We start from the raw sequence: 15,765 nt of genomic DNA, 5'->3' as shown, positions 1-15,765 counted from the left end.
GGGGTTTATTCAGACATACCTCTGGTTTGTCTGAAGATTCATAATTATATCTGAACATCACCGTAATGATAAACATCCAGAAACTTGTTGCTTTATGCTGCTTCATTGTCTTATCCCCCCCTTCTATTATCACCCTTCAACCCCCCTCTCTCTAACATCCCTCTCTCTTCTTCCCTTCTTTCCTTTTCCGTCCGGTCCAACACAAAAGATTTTCAAATACGATTAAAATGAATAAAGTTTGGCCTCAATTCCAAAAGGGGTTTATTCAGACATACCTCTGGTTTGTCAGAAGATTCATAACCCCTCTTGTTTAAGTAAAATATGTCCAACACAGGAGGCCTTCAGTTCTCATCTGTCTGCCCAGATGTTGGACAGGACAATGTTAAAAGGAGTGGCCGTGGTGCAGCGGTAGGGCAGCTGACCCATGATCATAAGATTGCAGGTTCAATTCCCGCCCTGCACGCCCATGAGTCGAAGTGTTCTTGGGCGAGACACTGAACCCCACCTTGCCTCTGGTGGTAGGCGGGCAAATGGGTCGTGACTGTAAAGCGCTTTGTTCTTGTAGGAAGAAAGGCGCTATATAAGTATACGCCATTTACCATTAAAAAAAAAGGAGAGAAACAGGAAAACAAACTAACATTAGTCATTTTTTGGTGCCTGTATTCATTGTGTGTGGAGGGGATGTGTGAATGGAGAGGAGGGCAGATGGGTGAGTTGGTTTTAGCTTTTTCTCTTTCTTGTATGTTGTTGTTTGTATTTAATTATGCAAAAATCTCTGAAAATTTAATTAAAAAATTTAAACCCAGACTTTCATTCTGGTCTGACAAACGGGCTGTAAACCTGACCATAATGCTACTGACTTCAGACTTGGCTGTTGTGACCGGTAGAGAACAGAGTATAGAGCAGATTTGAATAGAAACTGAGGAGGTCAGGCTGGAAAAATCCACAGCTGGAGGAGAGGCCGAGCATCCTGGGCCCCACCCTCAGGTCCATATAAGAGAGAGCAGCTTCAGTCTGAGCAGCACTGAGGAGGGAGCCACACCGCCCAGAACCAGAACCCAAGGTCCAATCAAAGGTCTAACTTTGCTGTGAGTATTGTAAGAACCTGGGATGGAATCCCACAGTAAGAAGTTTGTCTTTGAATCACCAGATTGGATGTCTGGAGGAAAGTCTAGATTTTATTTTTGGAAAAAGATTTATGCTTTGGTGTGATTGTCCATTTATAGTCTGTAGTTGAAAACATTGTTATGGCTGTGGACGCATTTAGTTTGAATTTTCTGTTTATTCTGTGTTTTGTGTTCTTTATTTACCATGTAGTACTCTTTGCAGCGTTTAGTGTTCAGGCCCACTCTGTGTAGTCTTTTGCTGAGTGTGATTTCTACTTTACAGTGAAGCTGTAGGGGTGAACTGCTGTTTTCTTTTATGTTTTCTTCTGTTTATGTTAATCTAGGGAGGTTAGTGGAGGCTAAGTTCCGCTAGAACCCCTAAACAGAAAAAGGGCATAACAGATAAGTCCAAACACTTGAAGTGTTGCTGACTCAGCAGTTCCTGTGACTTCAGAGTCTTCATGGTACCGGTCTGGTTCTCTGAAATCTCTTCGATTGTTGCTGAACCTTGAGTCTGTGACTGAAATGGAGGTTGTTCTTGTTCTTCTTGCAGGTTCTACCACAAAGATGTCGTACCTGGCACCTGTGCTTGTCATTGGGGGAAGCGGCGGTCATTCTTTTAGTTTCACCGGGGAAAGCAATGGGGCCACGCTAAAGAAGCTGTGGGTGTGGGTGGGAGAGTGGCAGGTGAGGGGCATCAAGGTTTGGCTGACTGATGGTCAGGTCGAGGAGTTTGGAAAGCCTGAAGGAGGATTTTCACAGATGGAATTTCAGGATGGCGAGCAGATTAAATCGCTCTCGCTGTGGGGCAATGGTGCAGGAACTCGCCTAGGCGCCATCAGGATCAGGACAACAGCAGGACAAGAATTCTTCCCAAAGATGACCGACTGGGGTCTGAAAACAGAGTACCCCATTGATGTTGGGTCTGGGATTTGTTTGGGAGTTTTAGGAAGGTGTGGTTATGACATAGATAGTCTGGGGTTTGTGTTCATCAACACCATCCAGTCAACTGAGCTGATGAACGTTTACTACCCCACCCTCCACCAGGTGATCCCTCAGGTGGCCACAGAGGAGATCAAGGCTGTCACTTACACCAATAACACAGGCGTGCCTCAGTCCTACACAGTTGAATCCAGTAAAACCATCACCAAGAAATCCTCCTGGTCCGTGTCAAACAAAATGGAAGCGACCTTCAAATTTGAGGTCAAGGCAGGGATACCAGAGATGGTCGAAGCGTCTACTGGCTTCAGCTTCACTGTCAGTACAGAAAGCTCCTACGGTCTAGAGAACACCGATGAGAGGAAGGAGATGTTCACCTTCCCAGTCAATGTTCCTCCCGGGAAGACGGTGGATGTGAAAGTCACCATTGGCAGAGCCACTGTGGATCTCCCTTACATGGGAAAGGTGAAGATAAACTGCTACAACGGGAAAACCCTCAAGTTCAACACCAGCAGGATCTACAAAGGCGTCACCTACACCAACGCTAAAACCATCGTGACAGAAAAGTGAATCCCACTGATTAGCTACTCATGCTAACTTCCTTTTGTCATTCAGCCATTTTCTGTCCTCACCTGTACACACTATATCATGACCCTGTAACCACCCAAAGGCGTCTCTGTGACATTTGTGATAATTACTTCTGGACTTTTCCTGTCCTGGGTTTTGTGTGTAGATCACTGTCACTAGAGACCCAATGTTCATTCACCCATTGGCCCACGACAGACAATGTCTTCTTTGGAAGTGTCATGTAATCATTGTTCTAAAACTTGTTTTTCTGTTTGATATTTATCTTGGGCAAAGTTTTTGTGAAGTGGACACATTTCTACTGCTATGTGCTTTGCTGGAGCTAGCTGCTTTTGCTATTGTCTGCAATAAATCTTTGCTTTCCAATTAGAAAACAAGTGTGTTTGTCTAGTTGTCTTTGGTTTCCTCTGGACCCCGAGGTCTTGGTGAGCTTTCTTACCAGGCGCTGGGCTACAGGTCGGAGTTTCAGATTCACTTACTCAGAAAGCTCAGATATAAGAGCAACACAAACATTAAAACTACAAACTCCATAATGCACTGCGACTTTTGAATAATCTTTCAAACTGAGTCTTAGACCAGAAACATCTTGTGAGAGTCACTCGATCAGAGAGGTGATCAGAAGCTGTCAGGTAAACAATCCCCCACCCCCACCTGAGCTGCTCATCATCAACTGTGACCATCAGCTAACCACACAGGTGAGAGGGAGTGGTCTAAGGGTGTGTCAGTGTTTCTTCTCTGAGGTCCAGATGGGTCTCTCTCTGCTCCTTTACAGAGTAAAAACATTTATATCACTCAGACCATATACAGTATATTGGTAGATGGTGATTTTAATCTATTTTCAAATGAATGGCTGGATAGAAATCCACCCAGACATAATATAAATAGAATCCCATCGAATATATAGATTTAAATCGGTTAAGTGATACACGGAGAGAAAAATCCAGGTGTGGCCAGAGCCCCAACCAGGGACATAAACAGACTGCAGCGTATTGTGCGCTCAGCTGAGAAGGTGATGGGCTGCAGCCTCCCATCTGTCCAGGACCTATACGTCTCCAGAACCCGGGGGCGTGCAGGTCGGATAGCAGCCGACCCTTCTCACCCTGGACATGGTCTACTTGATCTACTCCCCTCGGGCAGGAGGCTAAGGTCCATCAGTACCAGAACCTCATGACACAAGAACAGTTTCTTTCCCTCTGCAGTCAGACTCATGAACACTTTAACTCTTCCCCCCTTAAACTTTCACTTATATGTCCAGTCACCGGTCCACTACACTGTCCTGTGCACCTTCTTCATCCTCTGTTTGCACTGTTTTCACTATTGTACTTCTATTTATTGTTCTGACTTTTGTGTAAGTTTTTTGCTTACTGTTGTTTGTTTTGTTATTCTTAAGTGTTTTTGTCGCACATTAACATCACAGCAGAGTCCTATTCTGTGAATCTGCCCTGTTCACTATAAATGACAATAAATAATCCTTGAAATTAAAGCGTCCCATGAAAAGGGGGCTTGACGGGGATTCAGTCTTTTATTTTTTATTCATTTTTTTTAACTTTATCTAACCTGGATAAAAAACTCACTGAGATTAAAAATCTCTTTTCCAAGAGCCTCCTGGCCAAGAGGCAGCAGCACAACAATAACACACATTTCTCATTTACACTCACACTCAATCAATAAAAAGTCTTAAATAAAGCGTTTACACTTTGAAAGCTTTGTCTCACGTTCATTTAAAAGTTTTTTGAAAGAGCCCAGGGAGATCTGCAGGCAGAACGGAGGAAAGATAAGTTCTTATGATCTGTCCATACCAAGAGAGGTGGATCATAGAAGCAGGTTTAGGGGCTGTCATCTGGACTTGGTTTTAAAGTTAGAAGACGTTTCACCTCTTATCCAATAGGCTTTGTCAATTCTGAATTAGCTGGTAAAAGAGCTGGTATGAAAGGTTGAGATGTTCCTTCCAAATATTGGCACCATTTCTTCAAAACCAGCATGACTGCCAACAACTCTCGATTTCCTACGTCGTTATTCCTCTCTGCAGGAGAAAGCTACCGTGAGAAGAAAGCGCAGGGATGCATCTTTTGATCTGAGGATGAACGCTGAGGGAGCACTGCCCCAACTCCAGACTCTGAGGCGTCCACTTCCACCATGAACTGAGCTGTAGGATCAGGATGGGATAACACAGGAGCAGAACAAAACAGACTCTTAAACTTAACAAATGTTATTCAATTCAAATTTATTTATGTTGCCCAATATTACAACAATAGTCATCTCAATTTGACAACTATAGACCGATATCAAACCTGCCCTTTATTTCTAAAATCCTAGAAAGAGTTGTAGTTAAGCAGCTTTACTGCCACCTACAGGACAACAGCCACTTTGAAGATTTTCAGTCGGGGTTTAGACCTCACCACAGTACGGAAACTGCACTAGTTAGAGTCTCTAATGACTTGTTATTGGCCTCAGAAAAGGGACTACTTTCTATTCTGGTCCTGTTAGACCTCAGTGCAGCCTTTGACACTCTCGACCACAGTATATTACTCCATAGATTAGAGCAGGACATAGGGATCAGAGGATCTGCTCTCCAGTGGTTTAAATCCTATTTCTCCCATAGGTATCTGTCAAGTGTTTCTACTTTTTTTGTGTACTTTTCCCACACTTGAAAAGGGCTGAGTGTCCAACGTTGAAGATCGATTTACTCAGACTGCCACTTGAGATCAATTTCCAAACTTTAATTAATTTCCATTTGATCTGGCAGCAATCAATAGGTAAAAACCTTAAACACACACAATAACAGTAATAAATATTTACAAATTCAACATACACATCAACAACAAACATTTATGTAATTTAAAGTGCCTCACTTAATTAGCAACATCACTCATTTACGTTAATAACATTCTTATTTAAGTTCATGTATTAATTCCAAATTTATTCAAGAATAACTTTAAAATCTCATTATTTAGCAAAAATTCACATTCATAAAAAACTTCCCAGTGTAAATTTACAAAAGTTACAAAGCACACCGACGAAATAAACATCTAATCCTTAATGCTGAAAATTCCCACTGGTACCTGAAGTACACACAAACATTTGTGAAGCGCACACTCCGGTCCCACAACACACCTAACAAACAAGGAAACAAGTGATCGCACAATTTTAGCGCTCGGATAAAGTCTCTTCTTACCGGCTGCCTCTTCAACAGATGAATATGGACCACTCAATTGCACACAGGTAAGAAACAAGCTTTATGCACGGACTGACAAGGCTTGTGTCTCGCCGGTGCTTTTTCCTGAATGAAGTGCGTGCGTCGCCATTAAATAAATGACGCAGCCCGCTCAGCTGTTCAATCCATATCACGTGATCAGTCAGATGCTTTGCGCAACAGTATGGCTGTGTCCGAATTACCGCCCTAACCCCTAACTACTAAAACCCTATATAGTGCGGCACTATATAGTTCTCTATATAGTTCTCTGAATTTTCAAAGCAATAGGCTATATGCACACGGAGGTGATGACGTACTTCCGCTAAAATCTCAGCCTGCTAAGCCATTTCCGCTCGCGCTGAGGCGATTGTTTACAAAGCGATATAACAGCAACTACAATATGACTAGTAAGAAAACGTTCAAATTTCAGCGAACCATCTATAGTACAGCCGAGCATTGCTGTGTGCCTCTGTGTCAAGCTTCGAGCAAGTACAACAGTTTACTTAGTTTTCATACATTTCCATCTGACGCGGAAATCAGGCGTAAATGGCTTGTAGCTATCCGGAGGGACAAATTCACAGTTACTCCCCATACCCGAGTATGTAGCCGACATTTTAACAAGGATGATGTTCGTGAGCCCTTATCAGAGACGGGGAGGCGGCTATTAAACAAGGGAGCTGTCCCAGCACTGTTTGAGTGGAACAATTTCACCCTTCCCACTTCACGACCGGGGGTGTGGGAGAGGAGAGAGCGTCCGCCTCCGATGACGGAGGATGACGGCGACGCAGGTGAGAAAGCTGATATCCCTATGGACCACGACTACGCTTCGGCTTCAGATCCTGCAGTTGTTGATTTAGCCCTTGATGACAACATGTCTCTCAGAGATGAGATTCTCAAGCTGAGGGAACACGTCGAGAAGCTGACAATGAATCAGCGCTTTGGAATTCATCGTTTTGCTGCCTGAGACAAGGACATACGTTTTTTCACAAGGTAAGATATCAGATTGTTCTGTAGTAACGTTACTTTTGCAACAACAGATATAGTTGTTTGTGTGTGTGTGAGAGAGAGAGGGAGAGAGGAAGGCTAACAGAGTTGTATATTTGAAATGCTTCCAAGTAATATCATAGTATACAATGATATAATATTTAAATGATTATATCTGAATTGTATTTATTTAGATTTGCATCCTATGACCTGCTGATGAGATTCTGGGCCTTAATAGAGCCATCACTGCCAAATATGGTCAGTGTGACACAAGCACAGAGAGGCACCTTAACAGAGCCAAGTTCCACTGTAGTAAGTAGTTATTTACATGGCCCATACAATAAAACTTAAAGGGATAGTTCACTTCAAAATTAAAATTCTGTCATCATATACTCACCCTCAAGTTGTTTCAAACCTGTATGAATTTCTTTCTTCTGCTGAACACAAAGGAAGATATTTTGAAGAAAGAAAGAAATTCACTGAGTATATGATTTTCATTTTGAAGTGAACTATCCCTTTAACAAAGATCAGGGCTAATAGAGGTTGAGAGAAACATAACGCAAATTGTTTTTCTTTTGAACAGACTCGTTTCCTGCAGCCCATTGATGAGATGTTCATGTTTCTCAATTACCTGGCACTGGGTTCAAAACAGCGTGATCTTGCTGACCGGTATGGAGTCCACCAGTCCACAGTCAGTCGGATCATTACAACATGGAGCAACTTTCTGTACACTGTGCTAGGGTCTGTGAGGATCTGGATACCAGAGGAGAAAATAAGGGCACATCTGCCAGCTGAGTTTAAGGACTATGCAGACACTACAGTCATCCTGGACTGCACAGAGCTAAGGTGCCAGTGCCCTTCATCACCTCTTCTCCAAAGTGAAATGTTCTCAGCATACAAGTCCCACTGTACTCTCAAAGGGCTGCTTGGAGTGGCTCCTCATGGGGCGGTCACATTTATTTCTCAACTGTACGCTGGTTCCATCAGTGACAAACAGATCACGCGTGAGTCTGGAATTCTCTCCCTTTTGAGACCTGGAATGGCCATCATGGTCGACCGAGGTTTTCTGGTTGATGACCTTGTACCTTGCAAGATTTATAGGCCAGCATTTCTCTCTGGAAGATCCCAGATGTCTGCCTGTGAGGTCAGGGAGACCCAAGCAATTGCACGCCTCAGGGTGCATGTTGAGCGCCTCATACGGCGTGTTAAGGAACACAAGTTCTTTGACACAGAGATTCCACTTCGGCTTTTTGGCAACATTAATCAGCTGTATACTGTTGCATGTCTTCTGACGAACTATGAAAACGGGCCTCTTGTAAAGGCTTGGGCAAAGAATCCAGAGTAGCAGCAGTAGAAAAAAATAAAAATTAATAACCTATGACCATTTGTATAACTACTTTCTTTAAATGTACCTTTGTAAATTACTTTGTATAAATTGAATTTTATAATTAATGTTATGTATGCACTGCTGTACATTGCACATACTCTTTGAATAAAGAACTACTGAATTATTTGCATGTTATATGTACTTTACCTCACCAATGCTTTTAAGCCATCTGTAATATAAGAATAATACTTTCATGCACAGTGAATTATTTACTGAATAACATTTATTTAGGGCTCCCAATTTACAAACAACAGTTATAAAATAATATTTTTAGGTAACCAATTATCAAAAAAATTAATCGGAAGAACATGTAACATGTAATTTAATAATAGATTAGTATTAATACAACAAGAAACATAGTAATACAATTAAGAAAAAATATAAAAACTTGAATCAATATATATGTACAAATATTTTGAAATGGATTGAACTAATAAGAGTTACTGCCAGTAAGAGAAATGGAGAAAAGAGAAATTAACAGCACTCTATAAAGAAGTGTGACAGGCAATCAGAATCTAATTATTTAGGGAAGCAAAGAGGTAACAATAAAAATAAAAAAAATCAATTTTTACTTTCATTGTTTTGGTGATTTCATTGTCTCTGGGAATCCTCTGAATAAACATGTCCTCCTGTGTGTAGACAACAAAGTCACACCAGTCTAAACCAGAAATCAACATCTGGCCCTGGATTTGCCAAAAGTAGCTGCACAGGACGGGCATCCCCAAGCACAATCTAAAAAAATACACAAATCTGTTATAATAGAATAAAAGTGCAGTTTTTTAAAAAGAGAATACATGAGTACAGTGAGAATGTTTAACAAAACAAACAAATTTGAACCATCGACATATAATTATTAACTACTAAAACAATTAATAACTACTAAACAATTTGTATGAGCTAAAATTGTAGCCACAATATTATTTATATTATTATTTATCTCACTTTACTCATCATCCCCAACAGTGGACACAGAACGTGTGTCAATGCAGTGACAAAACGGAACTCAGTTTCTGTGAATCCCAGTGATTAGTGTACATATTTAAATATCGATAAATATTCCAACACACCAGTGTTATTTATGGTATGGTAAATGAAATTTGTCTTTAAAATAACCTTTAGCATTATTAGATGCAATGATTCACAGAAACTTTGATCTGCCAAACGTAACCTGTCTCATGAACCATGAACCATGAACCAATCTGCGCTGAACCTGCAGTATAACTTTCTCTTACGCTTAAGCTGTGAGGCTTTTGGCTTTTCCTCATAGATCTGTAGCACTCAGCCCTAATCGTTACCTCTCCTGTGCTTGAATCCTTGTTTGAAACTGACATTGACAAAGGCGTTAGGAAAATTGGCTGTGATTGACACATAATAGTAAACATAGCCTACGCTGCACCTGCTGCGCTAGCACTAGATAGCATGCATGCTATGGGCATGTAAACACAGAACACGTCCAGATCTTACCTTCAAAATTGTGGATGTAGCTTGACACATACAATTTGAAGCCCTTCTCTTTCTTGGTTGTCGAAGTGTGACATAACTTTTGTATGATTCGACTCACGTCGTTGACCGTTACCTTTGGGACATCTTGAAGGGACCGAGTGAAAAATGCCATAGTTGTTATTGACGCTATGTGCGCCGTCGACGCCGGATGTAACCTGGCTGGCCGACTTGGAATGCGGAAGTGAGTGTGCATATAGCCTATTCGGACACCCGTGCTCACTAGTTTTCTCTTTCGGGTGTTTTTAAATGGCGCTTGGCACGGAAACAAAGTGGCGCATTACCGCCACCACCTGGTCTGGAGGGGAACTACTTCTATTTAACGCGGAGAATGACACCCATTTGTCAAATTAAAAATATAATAAATATGAACATTTTATGAAGACTATTTATGAATCTGCTGTGTTCTGATCATGGAAAATGTGGCTGATTTATAAATAATAAAATTACAAACACATTGGTGGTGATTTTATGTATTTGTTGATAAATAAACCCCCATGTTATTACTCCATGGCAATATTTATTTTTGTGCTGCTGAACGATTTACGGGCTCTTGCGAGGAGGCATTTTTTTTCTGTAGTTTTCTCTTCTACCTTACTGAAAATAGCTTTATATATGAATCTGTCCGTGTTCCTGGCAATAATTCAACCGTTTTTCATGGTATTAAACCAAAAACGAGCAGATATGCAGCATCACAGGACGGCAAGGAGAAGCAGACGTCTCAGAAGATTTCCTCTGGATGCCCTGACCAGACAGAATAACTTGTGAGTTAAACTTAAAGTTTTTTCATTAGTTCAATTTAAGCATTTGTCACTAATTGTGCTCAAGGTTACACAGCCTGCTGGGTAAGAGTTTAACATTCTTTTTCAACACTGGATTATGAGTTGTATAGTCTAACTACATGAAACACTTGTGAGATCAAAGTTTAGTATTTTTTATTCAGAGTCAAACCATATCACTTGTTTTAAACAAAAATACTTTAATTTTTAAATATTTATATAAAAATCCAAAAACCCAGCCAAAAAAAAAACACGAGATTTTCCAGCATTTATAAATACGTCATAAACTAAAATGTAAGACATCAGAATAAAATGAAACATTCAAAAAAATCATATTTAATTTTCTCAATGAAATAATTATTGTTCCATTTTACAGGGTCTTCCACGTCTCTACTGCTTTGCCAACATAAAGGTGTCTGTCGTGGCCCTTAACGCTGACGGTCAGTCCCACACAAGACCAGACCGGCAGACTTGCAGATCGGTTGACCCGCAGGACCATTGAGCATCTGGTGGAGCAGCTTCGGGTTCCTCACACTCTGGGGGGGGGGGTACAGGAGACTGAGGTCCTGGTGTTTCTTTTCTGGCTGGCGTGTGGCACATCATACAGTGTGGTAGCCAGAGCCTTTGACATGCCACGGTCCACCGTGAGCGACGTTGTCCACAGGACGGCAGACCGCATCCTCCAGCTGATGAGCAGGGTCACCCAGCATCCAGTGGGAATGAACTGCCATAAGTCAACTCTGGTTTTATAGCAGCTTGCTTGGTCTTCCACCTTCCAAAAGGTCCTGGGGAGCATTGATAGCTGCCACTGAAGAATAAAGGCCCTAAAAGAAAGTGCAGCTTGTTATTTTAACAGGAAGCTTTTTTATTCCATTCAACTGCAGGCTGTATGTGACTAATGCCAAATTTAGAGATATTTTTGTTGGGAATCAAGGATCAGTCCACAGTTCACAGGTTCTACGTAAAAGCCCAATTTATGTAAATCAAACAAACCCACCTGAAGGATCCTTTTGGGTGATGGTGGGTATCCCTGCATTGCTCATCCCATCACGCTGCTGACACCCTACAGGGAACCCATGAGGAATGCGGTTCAGGCCCGTTACAACCAGCACCTCGCCAAGGCACGCTCTGTGGTGGAGAGAGCATTTGGCATTATGAAGATGAGGAGGAGAGCAATACTTCTGGCGGCACTGGAAGTAAAACCAACCTTCAGTTCTGCACAATCTGTGCATCAGAGAAGGGGACTGCTGGGAGCCACAGCAGGAACCAGTAGGACGGGTAAAGTGGCGTCCGTCTGCGAGGACAGATCTCTGCATTCCTTTCAGCTCCAACTGTGACACACATGACTCTAGAAGACCAGGATTATTGTTAAGATGTATAAAAATAAATGTTAACATATAAAACAAAAATGTAAATATGTACATTTTATATTTATATTTTGAGATTGTTAAAAATGTCTCAGATTTAAATAATACATGTAAATAATTCATTTTTGTTCATGCATTTATTAAACAAATTGCAAAAACAACGACGACGTTACATTTTGTGAACAATATTTTAAACTCAGGTAAGCTTAACAGACTCTCCTGTCACTCTTTGTCCCTTCGTGCTCTTTCCTCCTCTCCTCTTTCAACAACAACCTTTACCCCAACATGACAACGATTACAGTTTAATGATAAATAAATACAAATCTGATCAAGTGTCTCTCACTCCGACCCATCCGGCACGAGCTTGCCTGATAACAAACAGGCTATCTTTCTCCATCCACAGATGGATCAAATTTTCCTCATCCTCGTCTGTCCCTACATATATAAACACATTTAAAAAATGTGTTAATAACTTATGACTACGGTTAGAACTCACTGCTTTTTGATGTACTATCAACAGCGTTTGTTTTTAGCCTTCAATGCTAATTCGCGCTAGCGTTAGCTTTAGCATTACCGAAATTGATGAGCTTCAAAACAATGTAGGTTGTCGATTGAGGAATATAACATATTAAACACTTCATCTTACGTATTTACACATATATTTTACAACATCTACAAGATACTTTTTAATACTTACATTTTTAAGTCCTCTTTCTAGCGCAACCGTCCGCCATCTTTGAATAATTCAAACGCAGTGTATTGTGGGTCACACGCAATGCATTCTGGTATGAACGCAGTGCATTCTGGGCAATATTCGCCGATCGAGTGAGCATCGATCCACACTGGTTTTTCGTAGAGAATTCTGGGAAATTTCTAGTGCACATGATTTTTATTTTATTTTTTTTTTTTTTTTTTTTTTTTTTTAACTTGTCCTGTCCAACAGCTAGGCAAACAGATGAGAGCTGAGGGCCTCTTGTGTTGGACATATTTTATTCTAACAAGAGGGGTTATTCATCTTCAGACAAACCAAAGGTATGTCTGAATAAACCCCTTTTGTAATTGAGGCCAAACTTTATTAATTTCAATCATGTTTGAAAATCTTTGGTGTTGGACCGGACGGAAAAGGAAAGAGGGGAACAAGAGAGAGGGACGTTAGAGAGAGGGGGGGGTAGGAGGGTGATAATAGGAGGGGAAGGGGGGTAAGACCATGAAGCAGCATAGAGCAGGCAGGTTTACTGGTTGTTTATCGTTACGGTACGGTTCAAATGTAGTACAAAAAGGGCGGGGCCTGTTCACACACACTCAAATATTATCAACACACCTGCTAGCCGCAGAAATGTCCACATGTCAACATGCACACAAAACAGATAGTGTTCACGAACGCATACTTATGCCTTTAAACCAACTAGTGTGAAATCTTTCATTCATTCAATCATGCAAACTATTAGTGCAAAGGTGAGCTAACACCTGTGCTCAGGTGAGTGTTTATGTTCTTCTAAAATGGATGGTGGAATGTGAAAAGAAGGAGGAGGAGCGCCCAGCCACCCCCACACCCATACCCCCGCCGCAGCAGCAGCGGCAGCCGGAATTCCCCCAGCGCCACACGGGAACAGGCAGGGAACAACCGCCCCCCGGGCGACCAAGACCGCCACCCAGGCCAGGGCCAGCAGGACCGCCGCGAGGCCCCCAGAGCCAGAGAGCAGGGAGGCGCAGAGGGAAAGAGAGCGCCGCCCCAGCCCAGCCAGGAAAGCAGCCCCCCGCCGCGCCGGAAGAGCCCAACGCAGGGCCCCACCGGAGAGGGACGCCCACAGCCCCAGACGAGCACCCCACCACCACCCAGGAGTTCCGGGCATCCCCCCGCCCCGACCCCAGGTACGAGCCAGGACCCCCCAAGGGAGACCCGCTCCGCACTCCAGGCAGCCACCCACCCGGCCCACGGTTGGTCCAGGTAGGAGCAAGGCAGGGGCCCGCCGCCCCCGCCCAGGAGGGGGGAACCCCGGGGAAAAAAGGGCGGCCCATAAGGGATGTTATAAATATGGCCCGACCAGGCTCGGCCATGTTGGAAGTTTGGCGGGGCCCAGCGCCCAGGGGCAAGGACCAGGACCCACCCCCCAGGGACACGAACACCCCCGGCTCAGGTGTAATATGAACCCCCCCACCGTGCGGAGAGAGCACCGCCGGGCCCAGGGAGCCGGCACCCAAGGGACACGGCCGCCATCGCCAAGGGGCCCACACCCCCCACCAGGGACGGGGTAGGGGACAGATGGACCCAGGTCCCACCTTCCTTGTAAAATGTGTGTGCGTGTATGGGTGTTTGAGAGGGTGTTTGTGTGCATGTGTGTGTGTTTATGTTTGAATGTATATATTGAAGGGGGAGGGGTGTGTGTACTAAGGGGGGTGCAGTTAAAATTGGCGAGTAGGGCACTAAGGGGACATCTCCTGATTACTCACAGTGATGTCCCCTCACCCTCCACACCAAGGGGCCCTAAATGTCTAAGGTGCGGTTAAAATTGGCGGGTAGGGTGCCAGGAGGACATCTGCTGCTTGCTGGCAGTGATGTCCAAGCACCCCCCCTACCAAGGACCCTACGTGTCTAAGGTGCAAATAAAACCGAAAGAGGGGGGGCCCACTCCATACGGCAACCATAGGAGGGGGACCACTCCCAAGTAGCCCCCCCCCAAGGCGCATCGCAGGCTAAACCCCCCACCCCCTCACCCTAATATGAGGTTATATAAGGAAGGGGGTAAGTTGGGGACAGCTGGTAGACTGTCCCCCGGTGGTCAAACAGCCGTCCCCCAGCCCACCCCCAGCAAAGGGGCCAGGGCCACCCAGCCCAGGGGCCCACCCCCGGAGGCGCCGACACCCCAGGCCCGGCACCACCCACCCCACACAGAGAGAGAGGAGCCAGAAAGCGTCGCCCCCCCCCGGAGCAAGCCCAGGCCCCCACCCCCAGACGCCGGCCCTAGAAGAGCTCTGGTCAGGCCTCGACGGGACCGAGGAGGCCAACCGGCCGAGGCAACCACTGATTGCCTCAGCGGAGACCCCGACCCGCTAGCCCCCCCGACCCGTACTAATAATGGGCCCCCCCTCCCCCCCAGAACGCCCCCCCACAGGACAGGGCCGACAAGCCCCCCACCCCACCCCACCCCAGACCCCGCAGCCGAAGCGGGTGACACCCAGAGTGACCGGGGGCCCCGAGAGGGTTGCCCCGTCCCGTCCCAGAGCCAGGGAAGGGCCGATCCCAGCCCCAGGTGCAGATGGGCAGCCCATCCGGCGCCGCTGGGCCCCCCCCACCCGAGCAGGGCCCCCCGCCAACCCCCCCCAGCACAGGCAAAGGGACCACCCCCCAAGCCAAGCCAGACCACCACCCCACCCCCCCACCACGCACCCCCACACCCAAGCCCAGAGGACCACGCAGCGCCCCAGCCCGCCCCACCCAGGCACCGGACCCGACCCCCCGACCAACGGAGCCCCCCACCGCCCCCGCCAGGCACCGGAAGCCCCGACCCCCACCCCAAACCACGGCAGAAGGGCAAGGAGCAGCGACGACCAGGCCCTCCACCCCCTAAGTCATGGAGTCAACCACAGGAGACCAGAGAGACTGAATTCTTTCAAAGTTACTTGAGCTTTGGGCTGACATTTTTTCCAAGCTGATATGATCAAACAGCAGATTTCTGTGTTGACTTATGTTTATATTTTTCTTGTTTTTCCAATTTATTAAAATAGTTTTTTTGGCAATACAAAGGGTTATGAAAATGATAGATGCTAATCCTTCTTCTATATCGATGGCACTCATGTCACCAAGCACACAAAGTGACGGTGAGGCAGTGATTGAAACCTTAAGCCAGACTGATAAATCGGCACATACCTGCTGCCAGAGAGCCCTGACAGGAGTGCAGAACCACAGTGCGTGCATGTAGCTGTC

The 15,765-nt window shown here is 44.7% G+C and overlaps 2 protein-coding genes and 1 long non-coding RNA gene across 4 annotated transcripts; 2 read left to right on the top strand and 1 right to left on the bottom strand.

Annotated features, from left to right (window-relative positions):
• Window positions 1-841: 841 nt before the first annotated feature.
• LOC101163707 (aerolysin-like protein) lies at window positions 842-2,852 on the top strand. The gene is made up of 2 exons (XM_004084072.4): window positions 842-1,088; window positions 1,660-2,852. The coding sequence occupies exon 2, from the start codon at window positions 1,674-1,676 to the stop codon at window positions 2,613-2,615; it is 942 nt and encodes a 313-aa protein (XP_004084120.1). The 5' UTR covers window positions 842-1,088; window positions 1,660-1,673; the 3' UTR covers window positions 2,616-2,852.
• A 3,235-nt stretch (window positions 2,853-6,087) lies between these two features.
• Window positions 6,088-8,318, top strand: LOC111947181. Of its 2 annotated transcripts, XM_023953750.1 has the most exons (3): window positions 6,088-6,813; window positions 7,002-7,119; window positions 7,391-8,318. In XM_023953750.1, exons 2-3 carry the CDS (start codon window positions 7,024-7,026, stop codon window positions 8,150-8,152), a joined length of 858 nt encoding a protein of 285 aa, XP_023809518.1. In that variant the 5' UTR covers window positions 6,088-6,813; window positions 7,002-7,023; the 3' UTR covers window positions 8,153-8,318. The 2 variants fall into 2 exon arrangements, with proteins under 2 accessions (XP_023809518.1, XP_023809517.1); XM_023953749.1 differs by lacking the exon at window positions 6,088-6,813 and having other exon boundaries at window positions 6,954-7,119.
• Window positions 8,319-8,405: 87 nt separating this feature from the next.
• On the bottom strand, window positions 8,406-9,923 carry LOC111947182. The gene is made up of 2 exons (XR_002873005.1): window positions 9,659-9,923; window positions 8,406-8,926 (listed from the first exon to the last, which is right to left on the bottom strand). It is a non-coding gene; the product is annotated as an uncharacterized LOC111947182 (long non-coding RNA).
• Window positions 9,924-15,765: the final 5,842 nt, after the last annotated feature.

Source organism: Oryzias latipes, chromosome 3 (assembly GCF_002234675.1).
Source record: "Oryzias latipes chromosome 3, ASM223467v1".
NCBI classification, from domain to species: domain Eukaryota; kingdom Metazoa; phylum Chordata; class Actinopteri; order Beloniformes; family Adrianichthyidae; genus Oryzias; species Oryzias latipes.
Note: the sequence above shows the minus strand (reverse complement) of the source record. Positions and strands in the feature narration are given on the sequence as shown.